The sequence below is a fragment of the Narcine bancroftii genome, chromosome 6, assembly GCF_036971445.1.
Source record: "Narcine bancroftii isolate sNarBan1 chromosome 6, sNarBan1.hap1, whole genome shotgun sequence".
Classification (NCBI taxonomy): Eukaryota; Metazoa; Chordata; class Chondrichthyes; order Torpediniformes; family Narcinidae; genus Narcine; species Narcine bancroftii.
The window spans coordinates 209581919-209599195 of NC_091474.1; the positions used below are offsets into that span (position 1 = coordinate 209581919).

The 17277-nt window shown below is 35.9% G+C and overlaps 1 protein-coding gene across 4 annotated transcripts in view; it reads left to right on the forward strand.

The window, feature by feature from the left end:
* The window catches only part of ibtk (inhibitor of Bruton agammaglobulinemia tyrosine kinase), a 128877-nt gene that overhangs the window by 59032 nt on the left and 52568 nt on the right, over positions 1–17277 (forward strand). For all 4 annotated transcript variants that reach the window (XM_069887386.1, XM_069887388.1, XM_069887387.1 and 1 more), the window contains exons 10-13: positions 4785–4962; positions 7795–7975; positions 15754–16347; positions 16786–16872. In XM_069887386.1, the coding sequence (XP_069743487.1) occupies positions 4785–4962; positions 7795–7975; positions 15754–16347; positions 16786–16872 (1040 nt within the window). The remainder of the gene's footprint in view (positions 1–4784; positions 4963–7794; positions 7976–15753; positions 16348–16785; positions 16873–17277) is intronic.

The window sequence follows — 17277 nt, forward strand, 5'->3', positions numbered from 1 at the left end:
ATTGAGATAAAGTGAGATCATGCTGTTGATTGATGGTGACGATACTCCATGTAAAAAAAATTGTTCAATTTAATTGTTCAGATCAGGTGAAATATTTAGGTATTAGAATTGATAAGGATTTGGACAATTTATATAAGTTAAAATATTTATCTCTATTCTGTAAAATTAAGGAAGATTTAAATGGAAAGATTTACCTATAACATTAATAGGTAGAGTGAATTATATTAAAATGAATGTTTTTCCTAGAATTCAGTATCTTTTTCAATCTATTCCCTGTAAAATTCCTCATAATTTTTTCAAAGCTTTGAAGTTTATAATTCTGAAGTTTGTATGGAAAGGTAAAATGTTAAGAGTATCCCTTAAAAAATAACTTGGAAGTACGAACTGGAAGGTTTATAACTCCAGAGTTTTCAGAATTATTATAAAGCAGCACAATTGAGGTTTATTAATAGAATGTTTCATTTTGATAACCAGTTAATATGGGCTAATATAGAGTTAATTAAGATTGGTGAGACAAGTATGGAATAATTTATTTATAAATGGAATACTGTTATTAATCATTAATAATAATCTACCTATATTGAGACATTTAATTGACTTATGGAATAGGATAAATGATGAGATAGGTACATAGGGTAAAATTTTAGGTAAAACACCTTTGTATCAGATTAAACATTTTCCTTTTACTCTTAATAATCAGTTTTTGAAAATATGGAATCAGAAAAGAATTAAAACACTACAAGATTGTTATGAAATGAAGCTGGTTTTTTTTTCTTTTCAAAGAATGTGTGACAGTATATAGAGTTTATAGATATGTTTTTGGGAGATAAATTGTGAAGGTTTGTTAGAGTAGGCCACATACAAACACTTTAAAACAGATCTTATTTAAAATACTGGAGCTCTGCCCAATGCTAGACGTATTGGGGCCTCAACAGCTTTTGCAAGAGCTTTGAAGAGTGCTCAAGAGACTTCACTAATGGATTGTTTACCAAAGGCAACAGATGAAAGAGCAGCCTGGATCTGCTATTGTCTGAAGGAGAACTAAGAGGGTCATGTGGTTTTGTAAGCAGAGACAGAGATCACTTGTACAGTGTTACAACCAGCAAGAGCAGCTGGGACTGGAACAAAACAAGCTGGCAAGAAGCCCCAGTTTGGAAGATGGCTTGGTCAAAGCCCTTGTGCTTCATGCAAGAGGAGAGGACTGACTGTCTAATGTTTCACTTGGAGTAAGAGAAACATAAATGAACTCTGTGGTGACCTGAAATAAAGAGGTTATCATCTGGAGAACCCTAACGGGGCAAGTTTCATCAGCAAAACACTGAGGTGACTGATGGAGGTTCATCTGTTGTGGATGTCCTGGAACAACAAATTTCTCTCTGAAAACCGACAAGAACCTTCCTGAGTGATAGCCATTTACCTTACAAGCACCAAAGCCTGGTGAACTTTATAATGTTAAATTCTGTGCACATATAAGAATTGTCTACAACCAGTGAACTTGGAGGAATGAGATTGGAATGTGAACCAAATAACTTTTCTGAACTTAACACACACATTACATACACATGTGGTTAGAATTAGAAGGGGATTAAGTTACGTTAAGTAAGTTAGAGATAAGTTAAAGTGTGATTCTGTTTTCATGTTTAAAGATAATTAAAAGCAACCTTTGTTTAAGTAACTCTTTGTCTTGGTGAATATCTATTGCTGCTAGGTTTTGGGGTCCTATAGGCTCGTAACATGAAAAAAAAATGAAGTTCCAAATAATACTCTTTTTTGATATTATTGGATAATTTTAGACATACTTTAAGATTACCAAGACAATCAAAATTTGAAATTTTCCTAATGGAAGGAAGTACAAATAAATTTATTTCAGAAATGTAGAAATTATTACAAAGTAAAATGCAAAAATTAGATATTCATAAATCAAGATTAAAGTGAGAAAAAGATTTGGGGATAATAATTGATGAAGATGATTGGAGAATTATATGTAAGGATAGTATGACTAAGATTGTTAATGTGAGATATAGGAACCCTTCTAACCCTTATAATTTTATACATCAGTTGTATTTAACTCCTCAGAAACTAAAGAAATATAATTTAATTTCTTCAGATTTATGTTTTAGATGTTGTAAAGAAGTAGGTTCTTTTTTACATTTGACTTGGTTATGCGATTGTGTTAAATTATTTTGGCCACGACTTAAGGAATTTTTAGATAAAGTTTTAAAAGTTCAATAACCAATGAACCCAATGTTATTTTTATTAATTAATGTTAAAATGCTGAGTTTGAAATTGAGGTTGATTATGTACCAAATTGCATTTTTAAAATTAGCATTGGCTGTTGCAAGAAAATGTATAGCCATTACTTGGAAAAATTAGATTGATTTGGGATTGCAAAGATGGCATATGGAAATGAAATCTTGTATTCCACTGGAAAAAAATAATGTATAATTTGCGTGACAATTACTTTTTTTTTCCAGAAAGTAGATGATATGGGTTTAAAAATTTGTATTTCTTGTGGCTCGTTGTGGTGGTGTTGCTCTGATCCATAATCCGTAGCAGTTGATTTTATTTGTGTTTGTTTAAATCTCCTGTTTGTTTCTTTTCCATTTTTTGGGGGTTATTGGATGTGGGGGGGCGGGGGGGGAGAGAAAGAGTTATTTTTTATTTCTATAATTTGAATAAAATTAAAAAAAATCTCTTCTGAATAAAATGCTTTTGTAGCACTTTGTCACTGATGGAAACCTGTTTTTATTAACTGACGCTCATCGACAGTACTTTGTTGCTGGATGCAAACTGTTTACATACTGCTATGGAGAACCTTGAATCAGGAATTCACCTTTCTAGGATGTAGTATCCATGACATTGTCCCAAATATGAATATTTTGTAACACCTTTTTCTTTTAACAAGGCATTAAAAGATTTGCATATGAATGCTTTGTGTGTAAGTCCTGCTAGATTTCTCGGCATATGCCAATGTTTACCAGTTCTTTCCATTTAAAAAATATTTTATTTCTTCCTATCAAAACGATGAACCTCACCTGGGTCCTGATTTTCAATCTCCCCACCTTGCCCCCCAACCACCCTTAATCACTGGGGTTCAGGTATTCATGGTCTCCTGAACCATTCCAGGTTCTCTGCAGCATGTGTTATTCTATTGTGTAGCATCTTTTTATCACAAGATGAGTTGAAAATCATTGAAGTATTTAATATGAATTGAATCCAATAGTTCAGGCTAGAACTTCGAGAAAGAAAATCTGTTAGTTCATCACAACCAATATCTAGAGCACACATGTCAAACTCTGGCCCGCGGGCCACCCGCGATATAATTATATTTGGCCCGCAAGGTCATTTCAAAAATATATTAGAGGTGGCCCGCTGGCCGCCGCGCCAGTATAGCGCATGCACAGCTATACTACAAATCCCAGAATGCATTGGCGTCAGCCCGCTAATCACCCCCACCTCCTCTGTTTACATAGCAGGGTCTCACCGTGGACTCTGGTTTTGGGGCCTGGCCGGTGTCAGGGGAAGCCAAGGCCGCTTCCCAGCGCCCAGAACCAGAGGCCTCGGGCCTGACCTCACCAGGATCGTTGCCCACTCCCCCTCCCTGCCGCAGGCCGACCCGCGACTCACGGTGACGGGGCCACTGATCCGCCGAGATGCCGCCCTGCAGCGAGAGCCGATGCCCCCGCACTGTCGTTGTCCAACCCGATCGCCCGCAAACTCCCACACACAGGCCTGAGTAAGGATTATGAACTTTAATCTCAGGATAAAACGATCTTCCAATAGTTTCATGTCACAGTGATAAATATATTCCTGGTTAAAAATGGTCCTGCACCTGGATACAAGCTCATTAGGCATAAAACTTGAAAAGTGTGTCAATCAAAGGTTATCTGTACCAATGGAAAAAGGGCATGGCAAATAACCCTGCTAGAGTTCATGCCCACAATCAGTCACCCATTTGATTGTTTCAGGAATCATGTTATTCTCCCACATTCTCAATAGCCCTCAGATTTTACTATTCGACAGCACACTAGCAACATTTGACAGATCCTCTATAGAGAAATATTATTTATTGAATATTTTATTTCTCATTTGTTAATGCTTCTGGAAAGAGTTTATCCAAAACTATTATTAAACATTAATTTTAATAAGAAAAAGTTTAACATTACATATGTTGAAAGAAGAGAAAACATGCAGATGTTGTTGAAAATTTTCAATAAATATTTAGTTCGGCCCTCGAGTTAGTCCAAGTTTTTAATTTTGGCCCTCCGTGAATTTGAGTTTGACACCCCTGATCTCGAGGATTATCTGAGTTTTGCTGTCGGTTTTTACTGTGTTACAATTATCTAGGTCCCATTGAATTGTGCAGTAAATGGGATCAAAGCCTTTTAAAGCCTATCTTTAAAAACATAGGAATGCTGGAGGAAGTCAGGATGTCTTGCAGCATCAGTAGGAGGTAAAGATTCCTCCTGCAGATAACAGGTGAGTTCCTCCAGCATTTCTGTGTTTTTACTGCAGTCACAGTGTATGCAGACTTTCGTGTTTCACTTAAAGACCATCTTTTCCTGGTCTTGTATGATAAGGTAACTAGATCTTTTAAAAAGTTGGAATTATTGAAAGTCAAATTTATAGATCCTGAGTGTTACCTAAATCTCCTAAGTATATTATTTCCATTTCATAGTTTTATATCTTTATTGTTCCTTGTCTTTCAAATGTACTAGAGGAGGCCTTGTTTTGATGAACATTATTGGAAGATATTTAATTGAATTACCCTTCTTCCTAATTAGGTATTTTGTTGGAAGTCATCAAACTGCATGATTAAGCAGTGCCGTTGGGCATATGGGCGACAGGTTTTCATGTCAGACATTGCTTTGAGCAAGAATGGAATCATTTTTGTAACACAAGATGGAGATGGGTTTACAGGAAACTGGGCTGGATCAGGAAAGAAGAACTTGGAAAAGAAAGGTAAAATATTTCAGCCTTGATGAAATAATTTGTTCACATGGATTAAACATTTTTTTAATCCAACAGCTATCAAGTTCTTAATGATCCAAACCATAAATTAGTCTGAGACCACCAAAAAAATGTTTCTGCTGTTAAAACTTAATTTTTTTCTTCCATTAACTGTAGCTGTTGATATCAATCCTTTTATATTTATTCTCTCTTTTTCTAACTTGGCATATTGTGGTTAATTAATATATACAATTGTAGTTGTTGCACCTTGTGCACCTGTTTGGGTGCAGCAAGCAAAAAGTTCAGTTCATCTGTACATGTATGTATGGCAATAAACTCTCATAACTGTTTAACACAAGAGCAGAATTAGTTCAATATAGCTTTAGTGTTTCATAAATTTATTTGAATTATACATGTCATGTTTTCATCAACATACAAGGATGGCATCTGTGATTGATAATCTTTAAATATAAATTATGTAAATTCTGTCTGAATTTTTGTCTCTTAACCATGCTATATTTTTCCTCCCAAAAACAAACTGCCTTTATCTCACCCTCAGTATTTGAATGTGTGGATTTCAAAACCTCATTTCATTTTCTGAAAAAGGCTGAATTAGCCAAAATCTGAATGTTGGCTTAAGACACATTTTCCTCTCCATTACCTGAATACAAAAACTGGCAGACATATTTGCTTTATTATAGATCCAAGCACAAGCTGCTTGTGATCTTTTTTCTTTCCCATCCATTAATTTTAACAGCCGGATTATCAGGGACATTTTGTGCTTGAATATGCAGTAAGCACTGCTACCCTGCTGAGCTCTTGTACCTGATTCTGCCTTGGTGTCACCAGGTTAATCCTTGACTTTTTTTATGTTAAACCTGAGCTCGCGATAATACTGACCGTTTAAGTGACAGTATCTTTAAATGAGCCAAGAATGTTTGTACTTGTACATATTTCGTATTAAATTAAAATCTTTAATAAGTATTGGATTGAGAAAATTTGCATATTTGATTTGATGTTGCTCATTATTTGCCTCATTTCTTATCAAATTCAGTGGGATTCTGTTTGTTCTTTCCATCATCCAACTTGCTTCCATAGTGTTCATTTTTAATTTTTTAGACATTCAGCATGGTAACAGGGCATTTCGGCCCACAACTTCCATGCCGCCCAATTCCATCCCATTAACCTACACCCCCCCAGTATGTTTTGAATTGTGGGAGGAAACTGGAACCCCCAGAGAAAACATAGATACAGGGAGAAAGTACAAACTCCTGACAGTGCAGAAGTCGAACCCCGGTCTGGTCCAATCGCTGGCGCTGTAAAAGTGTTGCACTAACCGCTACATCATCTCTGCTTGGCTTAATCAAATATTGATTGGGATCCTTATGAAAACTGATTAATTATATCTACTAACTTGATTATTGTTTTAATTTCAGTTGTGAGTTTGTATATGGTAACAGGATCATGACACATTATTTTAAAAGCGCAGCTATACTTTGACGGAAAATACGCTAACATCAGTTTAAGTATAATCAACATGTAGAACACCACAAAGAAGAAAATAAAAAGGATGATAAATGCAAGAGGAATTGAAAATATAAATAAAATAAATTTGAATAGGGTGGAACAGTTAGTGTAGTGGGTAACACAATGCTATTTTAGTACCAGGGATCTGGGTTCATATTCAGCACTGTCTGTAAGGAGTTTGTATGTTATCCCCATGTCTGGGTGGGTTTCCTCCAGGTGCTCTGGTTTCCTCCCACATTCCAAAAATGTATGATTAATTACTCACATAGGTATATTTGGCCAGCATGGGCTTGTGGACTGGAAAGTCCTGTTGCTGTGTACTGTATCTCTAAATTAAAATAAAAATTGGAGATATTCAGGAAGTCAAGCAATATCTATGGGAATTGATGTTTCAGGTTAATGACATTCCATTAACTGTTTGTTGTGTTTGATATAAGGATGGAAAAACTTGTTGAGAAGAGGTTGATGATTTATTTTTAAACTAGTCACTCTGACGTGGACCTCCCTGTGGCCCCCATTTCAATTCTCTGCCCCATTCCCTTGCTGACATGTCTGCCCATGGTCTCATGCACTGCTAGACTGAGACCACCCACAAATTGGAGGTACATAACCTCATTCCGCTGGGCACCCTCCAACCGGATGGCATGAACATCGACTTGCCTGGTTTCTGCTAGTAACCACCCCCCCTCAATCTTTTCTTGTCTCCTTTCCTTTACCTCTGTCTCTCTCTTCCCCATTCATTTCTCACCTTTACTCTCTCCTGTCCTCTCATTATATCTAACTAACACCTTTTGTCTGTTGTTCTGTACTCTGCCATCTCCCATTCTGCCCTTTTCCCCATCTTTTTAATACAGACATCTGCCTTTTTTATTCATATTTTAAGGAAAGCCTCAGACCGAAACATCAGTATTTTTTACCCACTGTGGATGTTGCGAGACTGGCTGAGTTCCTCCAGTATTTCTGTGTTTTCCCTATTTTGAGTTTTCATGTAATAACCAAAGCCTTAAAAATTTACATTGGTGGATCTTCACAGATTGTTTTGGTACTTGGGCTGCTATAATATATTTGCTGGAAGAATGGGATTCCATCAATTAAAGACAATGTGGACAAATGTTAAGAATAAAATATTTCTCCTATGAAAAATTGTATTCCTATTTGTACACCAGAAAATAATTGTTGCAGTGACTTTGCAAAATTTGCTTAATATGCATCTTAAAAATGTTGTTATTTCCCTGACTTCCCCAGTCATACCTGATTTTAGTTTGACTTTCATTAAGAATTATAATGTGGCTTGAATTTATTTTATTTCTTCATTAGATGACTTGTCCTGCATTCTGCAGAACCCTATGAATCAAGTGATTAACACTACAGAACTGAGCAACAGTTTGTATGAAAGGATCAAACTTGAGAAACTTCCATGTGTTCATCGTGCTGTTTCTGTGGCCACTGATTCAAATGGGCGCAACTTTGCTGTTTTGCAGTCTGACCCTAAAACTAGGTAACTTTTTTTAACTTTATACAGAGTCCATGCATAATTTGCATTTACTTAGTTCGGTCTGTGTCCCTTTTCCTGTCTGATAGCTAATTAAATTAAAAACATTCTTATTACTGACTTTTCATGTAATTGTCTTCAAAAATCATATTTCTCAAAATCACAAATGTACTCATTTTTTTTAAAGAAGATGGGGTGTGGCAGAAAATTATGGCACATAGGGGCAAGAAATTGTGATTCATGTTGAAGTCTGTTCAACTGTCCTATTAAGTCATGCCTGGTCTGTGCCTCAATTACATTCACCACATAGAAGATGTGGACCAGGGTGATGTGGATTTTAATGAGGCCTTCTTGAACCAGTGCCTGCAATCGATGAGCAGTTGGAGTTTGCTACCTTCCACATTCCTGGGCACTCAAATTACCAATCCAGGTGGTGATGCAACTATGAGTTCCCTGGTACATCTGCAGAAGTTTGATAGTATATTCAATGACCTGCCAAATCTCAGACTTGGAATGTAGAGCAGTAAAGCTCATTATAGACAGGCCCTTCATCCCACAACATGTACTGACCTATATAATCCTACTCCACATCAATCAACCAAACCTTCCCTCCCTCACCACCCATAATCTTCCATTCAAAATTGAGCTTGAGATACTAACCATTTAAGAGATGGTATATTTAAACAAGCCATGAATGCTTTCAGAAGTATTGCTTTGAAATGGCTAATTTTTGCAATCATCCCTTATTGGAAGGTAGAGGTGTGGATGCCTTGATATGCTGATTCCAGTAGAGGTTTTCTAATGTACTCTCAGGAACTTAAAGGTGTTAACTCGCCACCTCAGTCTTACCAATACAGACAGGTGCCTGGTCCCTCAACCTCCCCTTCTGAAGCTTCGTGAAGATATTGAGAGCAAGATTGATGTCCTGGCACCACCCAACTAAATACCTGATTTCCCTCCTCTATTCTGACTCATCATTTCCAGTTATTCGATCAATATTGGTGGTTTTGTCTGTGAATTTGTAGTTTGCATTGGAGTTAAAATTGGCTACATAGTCTTGATTGTACAGGTAATAGTGAAGAATGTTAAACACACAGCCTTGCAGTGCTCCTATGTTAATGGTGAGGGAGGAGGAGGTTATAATGCTTTGTGGATGGAATGGATATAATTTCATAGGTTTGTCCTTAAAATAGACATAGTGTACCAAATGATATGGTATGTACATTTAAAAACAAAAGTAGAATATCACTTTTTTCATTTAAGAAAGGGAGACAAAAGCTCTGTGATGCTCCAATAATCAAGTATTCAATTCAGAAATCTCAAACATTCAGTTCATAGCTCACTAGTTAGGTTAGAGCGCAAGGCTGGATAAATTTATTTGCTGACGATGTATTATGTTTGACAAATCTGACCGAATCTCTGGTTAAGTTGCAGGATATCTTGAAAGATTATGGTAAGGTTTCTGGGTATAACATGAATTTTGATAAAAGCCAAATTATGCAACAAAAAGAGATTATAGACATTTGCAACAAGAAAGTAAATTTGATTGGTCACAAGGGAGTATTAAATATTTCAGGATAAAGGTAGACAATAACTTGCAGAATTTGTATAAATTGAATTACCTCCCCTTGTTTGGAAAGATTGAGGAGGATTTGCATAGATGGAGGAGTCTGCCCATTACTCTGATGGGCAGCATCAGTTATATTAAGATGAAAATGTTGCCAAGACTGCAATATTTCTTTCAATCCTTCCCCATTCTTATACCAGCAAATTTTTAAAAACTACTTAACAAATATGTCAGACAATTTATATAGAATTCTAAGATGCCAAGAGTATCCATGGAAAAAACTTACTTGGGATTATTCATTGGGTGGACTATGATTAACTGATTAAAAAAAAAATATGGATATTATTTGGCTGCCCAATTGAAATTTATAGCATTTTTTTTTTGAGGGATGGGATATTCCTGATTGGACTCAAATTGGTCTACACATGGCGTGTAAGAAGATAGCAGAAGTTTTCGTTTACAGATGGAATATTAAATTATTGTCTGGAAAGACAGATAACCCCATTCTAAAACACATGATTTGGATATGGCAACAAATTAATATATCTATAGGTCTATAAGTGGGGTTATCTTCAAAAATATCCTTGTATTAAAATGAGTTATTACCAATGACATTAGGAAATAAAATCCGGGATGCTTGGCACCATAAAAGGATCAAGTGTATCGAGGATTGTTATGATCAAGGACAATTTATGACATTTGAACAGCTTAAAAAAAAAGTGATTTGTCAAATAGAACTTTCTTCTATCTTCAATTAAGTTTTTTTAGGACCAGTCATGACCCTACCATTGTGTAGTGACATGGAGGCCTTTTTTTGAAAGGAGATTACAAACAAATTCATATCTAAGATTTATTTTCTATTGCAGAGCAATAGCCCAAAACTGGGCACAAATCGAGGGAAAGGTGGGAGACAGACTTGGGGAAAAGGATTCAAGAACAGTATTGGTCAAAATTGTACTCTGATAATATGACATAATTTATTACTGTCAGATATAGATTGGCACAATACAATTTTTTGCACAAATTATACGTTGCACTGCAAAAATTACACGATTTAAATCTGAAATTCCGGACTCGGGTTTTAGGTGTGTTATAGAGGTTGGAACATTTATACATTTATAAGATCCTTTAGATATGAACTGGCAGAAATTTTGACAAAAATTATAGTTGATTTTCTATTGGAACCAGAACTTATTGAACAATCTAATGGTATTGACACACAACTATCAACATATTAAATACAGTTCATTAGGATTGCACTAGTGGTAGCCATGAGATGTATAGCTGTTGCATTGGAAGTCCGACTCCTCCCTATTTGTTACTCACTGGAGTATGGAAATGCAAAGTTGAGTCCCCTTGGAAAAGTTGACTTATAATCTTAGAAATATGACATGTTTGTTAAACTACGGAAACCTTATTTGAATCATACTGGCTTAAGGATATAATTAACTTCTTCAAAGAGGTTTAAATAATATAGTTAGGTTTAATAGCGTTGAATTCTTGGACTAATTAATGAAGGCATTCTCAAACACCTCTTTTCTTTTTGGACAATTGTTTTTTATATGTTAGCAGTTGGAGTGGGGAGGAGATTTGGGTAATCATATGAAACTTTAATTTTAAAATATAATTTATGTCATAATGTTCTATATGAGTCTTGGAAAAATTTAAATAAAATATTTTAAAAAGTGAAAGGCTGGTGTACAAGTGAAGTGTGTCAGCTGGGTCAAGTTTTGTAGCTGGAACTCAAGCCAGGGCATAAGTTGGAAATGAGTTCACCATGTTTTATTTCCATCTCCTTTTAGACTCACTGGTTTCACTGGAAAAATTTATTACACTATTGCAAAATGTATAAAAATAGTTTTCATTTAATTGATTTTTTTTGCCTGATTTCATGCAAATAATGTGTCAACTAAAATACCTTTTCCTATTGGATTTAAATTGATTTGTAACAAAAAAATGACGGAATGTTCAACAACCGAGACTGCATCTGTTCAAGGAAAAAGCTGGTTACATTTCAGGTTGATAATATTTCATCAGGTTTGGGAATGGTTTCCAGCTAGACATGTTGTAATATGTAGAGAAGTGGGAAGGAAAAGAAAGAAAGGTGAGGTTTTTGTTCATAATTTGACAGGCTGGGTGGATGTACTGTCATCCAGAATCTTATTTGGGCAAAAATATTAGAGGTTTGTAGTAAAGAAATTGCTGACCAAGCCAAAATAGATTTCCTATAATTTGTGAACTATGTCTTCTTAGATTTTGTATTGTAATGCTTTCTGAAATTCTTCACTAGACATAGCACCTGATGTCTTTGTATTTGGTTGGAAATACTCTAATTATTAGACCTGATTTTTCCACTGGAGCAAAGATTCATAAAGATATCAAACTCGGGCTAATTGTTAGCATTGGAATCTTTCCAGAGATTTTGTGCACAAAATCTAGATTTGCATTTCCAGAACAGTACTTCTGGAATGCAATGTAGTGAAATGCCATCTACAGCTGAGGTGCTGAACCAAGGTTTATTTTTGTTTTCTCAGGTGAGCATTAAATGCCATGTAAGCATTTTGATTCTTACCAGTACCTTTGATAGCACTTATAAACTGAAATAATGATTTGTTATCCCATTTCTATTTACAGTGCCCTCCATAATGTTTGGGACAGACACTTTTTTTCTTTAACACTATACTCCACAATTTTAAATATGTAATCAAACAATTCACAGGTAATTAAAGAGCACATTCCAGATTTTATTCAAGCTTATTTCTATACAGATTGGTTTGCTCATGTAGCACTTTTTATTCTTTCTTCCCTCACTCATGGCACCAGAATGTTTGGGGCATTTGGGTTCACAGGTATTTGTGAGAACTCGGGTATGTTTAATTGCTTTATTGGTTCAAGTATAAGAGAGCTAGGCTTGCTTCTAAGCTTTTGATCATCTTTGGAGTCCGTAGTTGCCATTTTTCAACATGAGGACCAGAGTTGTGCCACTGAAAGTCAAAGAAGCCATTATGAGGCTGAAAAACAATAAGTCCGTAAGTAATATCACCCAAACCTTAGGATTACCAAAATCAACTGTTTGGAACATCATTAAGAAGAAAAAGTGTACTGGTGAGCTCACTAATCGCAAAGGGACTGGTGTTCCCAAGGAGACCTCCACTGCTGATGAGAGAAGAATTCTCATTATAATGAAAAAAAATCCTCAAATGTTTTTTTCTGACAGATTAGAAACACTCTTCAAAAGGCAGATATGGATGTGTCAATGACTACTGTTGTGAACAGAAATATAAATGCTACACTGCAAGAATCATGGCAACCATGGCAAAGGTGGGATGTTTTTGATCTTGGGCAATTCCTTTACACCTCCACACTTTCCTCTTGCCATCACTCTGACACAGGTTAATCTTGGTCTCATCTGAAAGCAAGACATCTTTTCCCGATTCCTGCACAGTATCAGCCATTCGGCTACCGAGGGTGTGCTGACCTATATATATATATTTTTTTAAAAGTACTAAACCCTCACTATCCCATAACCTTCTATTTTTATTCCATCTGTGTGCCTGTCTAAGAGTCTTTTAAATTTCCCTAATACTTCAGCCTCCACCACCATCCCTGGCAAGGCATTCCAGACACCCATAATTCTCTTTTTATATAATAAAAAAAGAACAACTTATTCCTGATGTTTCTCCTAAACTTCCCTTCCTTAATTTTGTTCATGTCTTCTAGTGTTTGCTATTCCTGCCCTGGAAAAAAGATGCTGGCTGTCCACCCTATCTATGCCTCTCATAATCTTGTAGACTTCTTTTAAGGAGATTTACCAGGATGTTGCCTTGATTGGGAAACCAGTCTTAGAGGCAAGATTAGCAGAGCTGGGACTTTTTGGAGGGCAGAAGGATGAGAGAAGACTTGATAGAGGTCTACACGATTATGAGAGACAGAGATGGGATGGACAGCCAGCACCCATCTCCCAGGGCAGATTCAGCAAACACTAGAGGACATAAGTACAAAGGTAAGGGAAGGAAGTATCGGAAAGACATCAGGGGTAAGTTTTTTTTTAACACCGAATAGTGGTTCCTTGGAATGCCTTTCCAGGATGCTGATGGAGACTGCAACATTGGGGGAATTTAAGAGACTCTTAGACAAACATATGGATGAAAGAAAAAATGGAGGGTTATGGGGTAGGGAGGTTTTAGTACTTTTTTTAGGAAGGAATTATATAGGTCGGCTCAACATGAGGGCTGAAGGGCCAGTACTGTGCTGTATCTATTCTTTAAGCCTCCTCGCATCCTTCAAAGATTTTTTAAAAAAAAGGCACAACTCTGCAAATCTTGCCCCATAAGACTAATTTTCCCATCCTGATAAATCTCTTCTGCACTCTCTCCATAGCTTCTGCATCCTTCCTATAATGAGATGATCAGAGAATGGAACACAATACAATAAAATGGTCAACATTAAACTCTACAAATCTCTAGTGCCTCTGTTCTTGAACTCAATCCCCCTATTAATGAAGCACAGCATCCCATGGGCCGCCTTAATTATTCCATCATCCTGTATGGTGACCTTGGGGGATGTATGGATTTGGACCTCCAATTCTGCAGGCTCTTTTAAATACATCTTGGCAAACTGTAATCTGGCCATCCTTTCTGGCTGACTAGTAGTTTACATCTTTCATTGTAGCCTCCGTATTTCTGTTCATGAAGACTTCTGTGGACAGTAGTCATTGACATATCCACAACACACCAACCTCCTGAAGAGTGTTTCTGATCTATTGTAGATGTCTTTAGGGGATTTTTCTTCATTACGATGAGAATTCTTCTGTCATCAGCAGTGGAGATCCTCTTTGGAAGACTAGTCCCTTGGCAATTACTGAGATCACCAGTAAGCTATTTGTAATCCTAAGGTTTGGGTGATGTCTCTTACTGTTTTATTCTTGTTTTCTAACCTCCTGATGGCACCTTTGACTTTGATTGCCACAACTCTGGTCCTCAAATTGAAAAATGGCAACTACAGACTCCAAAGGTGATCAAAAAGCTCTCTTATACCTGCACCAATGAAGTAATTAAACATACCTGAATTCTCACAAACACCAAATGTCCCAAACATGGTACCCTGAAATGGAAGAAATAAAGTGCCGTAATTCCTACATGGTCAAACCAAAATGTATATATAACCTTGGATAAAATCTAGAATGTGCACTTTAATTACATGTGAATTGTTTGATTACAAATTCAAAAATGTGGAGCACAGGGGCCAATAAAGGGAAAAAGTGTCTTTGTCCCAGTCATCATGGAGGGCAATGTATGTGAGTTGCTATGCTATTGCATTACAGCAATTACTTTGTTAGCACAAACAATTTTTGTGTATTTTGTACACATGGCAATAAATGGAATCTTGAACAAATGCTTTGTTGTGCTAAGCTTATGAAAGATACTATGTTAAAGAAGTTTTCAGGCTAAATCTTGTAAATTTTGGAATAGGAATAATGGCACCAGTGGCCTTTCAGCACATTGCTTCATTAAGTCAGTGCTAGATCTTCAATCGGCCTCATTCACTTTAATCTAATTTTCTTGCTTTGCATGCAGTATCTGTTAGTTTACGTTTCTCTCTTTTAGGTGCAAATTGACATTTTTATGTCACAAATTATTTTTAGCAAATAATTCCATTTTCCAATATGGTTTTAACTTTCTCATTTTGATGATTCTTAAACTATGCTGCCTGGTATCCAACTTGTCAATCTTTGAAATTTACCATCTTAAAATGAATAACATTGATGTTTAATAGTATGGATAAAGGCCATAAAGGTTCAAACATTTCTGATGCATTTTTGTGTCCTTTCCCTTTTGTATTGTTCTTTCTTGAATGTTTTGAGTTCTCCATGTGTGGCTTGTTATCTATATGTGAAGTTTGCCTCATTTCCTTGTATTTGCATTAATTTTATAAAATGGTATGACCCATTTTCTTTCTATAGTCTGGTTTCTTTCTACCCTTTGAAAATGTTTAAGTTACCACCCAGGTTTCTCAACCATTCTATTGAAACTTGCATTTTTTCCTTTTTTAGCATTTCTCCAAAAATGTGATCAGTTTTCTCTATATTGAATCATGTTTGCCCATTGCATTAACCGATTCATTCTGCTAAAATCATCATTTTCTGTTTGTAGTGTTACCTTGTTTGGTATACAGTTTGCACCTTTACCCTGACATGGAATGTTTATTTTTTTTTTAGCCTGTACGAAATTCCAAATGTGTCATCTTCAAGTTTTACTGAAGACTTTGGTAAACTTCTCAGAGAAGCCAGTGAAACTGACAGCATCCATGATGTCGTATGCCAAGTTGGCAATCAAATATTTCCCAGTCATAAGTACATTCTGGCCATGCGATCTGACTATTTTCGAAAGCTTTTCTTTTCTGGTGGAGAAGCTGAGATCCTTGATGCCCATTTGCAAGATGGCGATGGTGACTTGTATATTCTAGATAAGATTCAGGCCGACTTGTTTGCCTATATTTTGCAGTTCATTTATACAGACACGTGTGATTTGCTTACTGATGGCTACAAACCAAAAATTCATTTCAAAGATAAAATAGAAACTTATCAAGATCCACTGATCTCCAAATTGGAGAGCTCAATGCAGAAATTCAAATTTTGCGAAGATCTAAAAGGAAAATCCGCATCAGAGGTTTATGAAAACCGGCAGAGCCAGAAACTGAAGTCCAAAACTAAAATCAGCAAAAAGAATAAAGGGCTTAATGAAGAGGCTAATCCAGTTAAAATGCTGCAGGCTACAGCAAAAAAACTTGGTCTTTCCAGTCTATCTGCAAGGTAAGGTTAGAGCAGAAACCACATTAAAGTGTAATACAAGGTGCATTCATCAATATCCATTAGAAATGCCTTGTTGATTTAATAGTTCTCAATGTTTTTGATCTGGTAAATATAACTCTATTGTTTCCAGAAGTATCAATGGGTATATTTTCTTATGGATTCACTGATTAGAATTGGGATATTTGCACCACCATTCTGCTTTTGTGAGGTTATCTTAATTTACTAAGTATGAGCAACCTGCTACTTGTTCCAATTAAAATTAAAGTTCATCTGAAATTATTCCATGTGGAATATTAAGGTGAAATAAGTTGGCTGTACTTTTATCAGAATCAGGATATTCAAATGTTAGTTCAAGACCATTACATTCCTCATCAATTTCATCCAACACTTCCATTTATGTCATTTGATCCTTTATAACATATTGTATATTTATTGCAGGTTAGATGGGGTTAAATTGGAAAATTTGAAGATAAAAGTTGTGCACAAAATGAGTGGAAACAAATTGAAGTTCACTCAGAAAAAATGGTAGGTACTGCATCTTAAAAATGCAAGAATATTATGTTTTTTTAATATTTAATATAAAACCACTCGCAAACATATCACATTATTTCAAACTTAAACCATGTGGTATTTTATATAATTTTTTTTTTAAAAGAACAAAAGAAAGAAAAGCCTCCTCATCTCCAACCCCTACAAACTAAAAGAAAAAGAAGAGGGACAGAAAAACCACAACAGGTGCATTTCACTTCCAATACATTTCATAAAGACCTACCAGAGAAAGGGTATTTTTATGGGCCCAGAGGACCCCATAACCCAGCAGCAATGGAAATTCACCAAGACAAATAGTTACTTAAACAAAAGTTGCTTTTAATTTTCTTTAAACATAAAAACAGGATCGAACTTTAACTTATTGCTATTGACAACTTAACC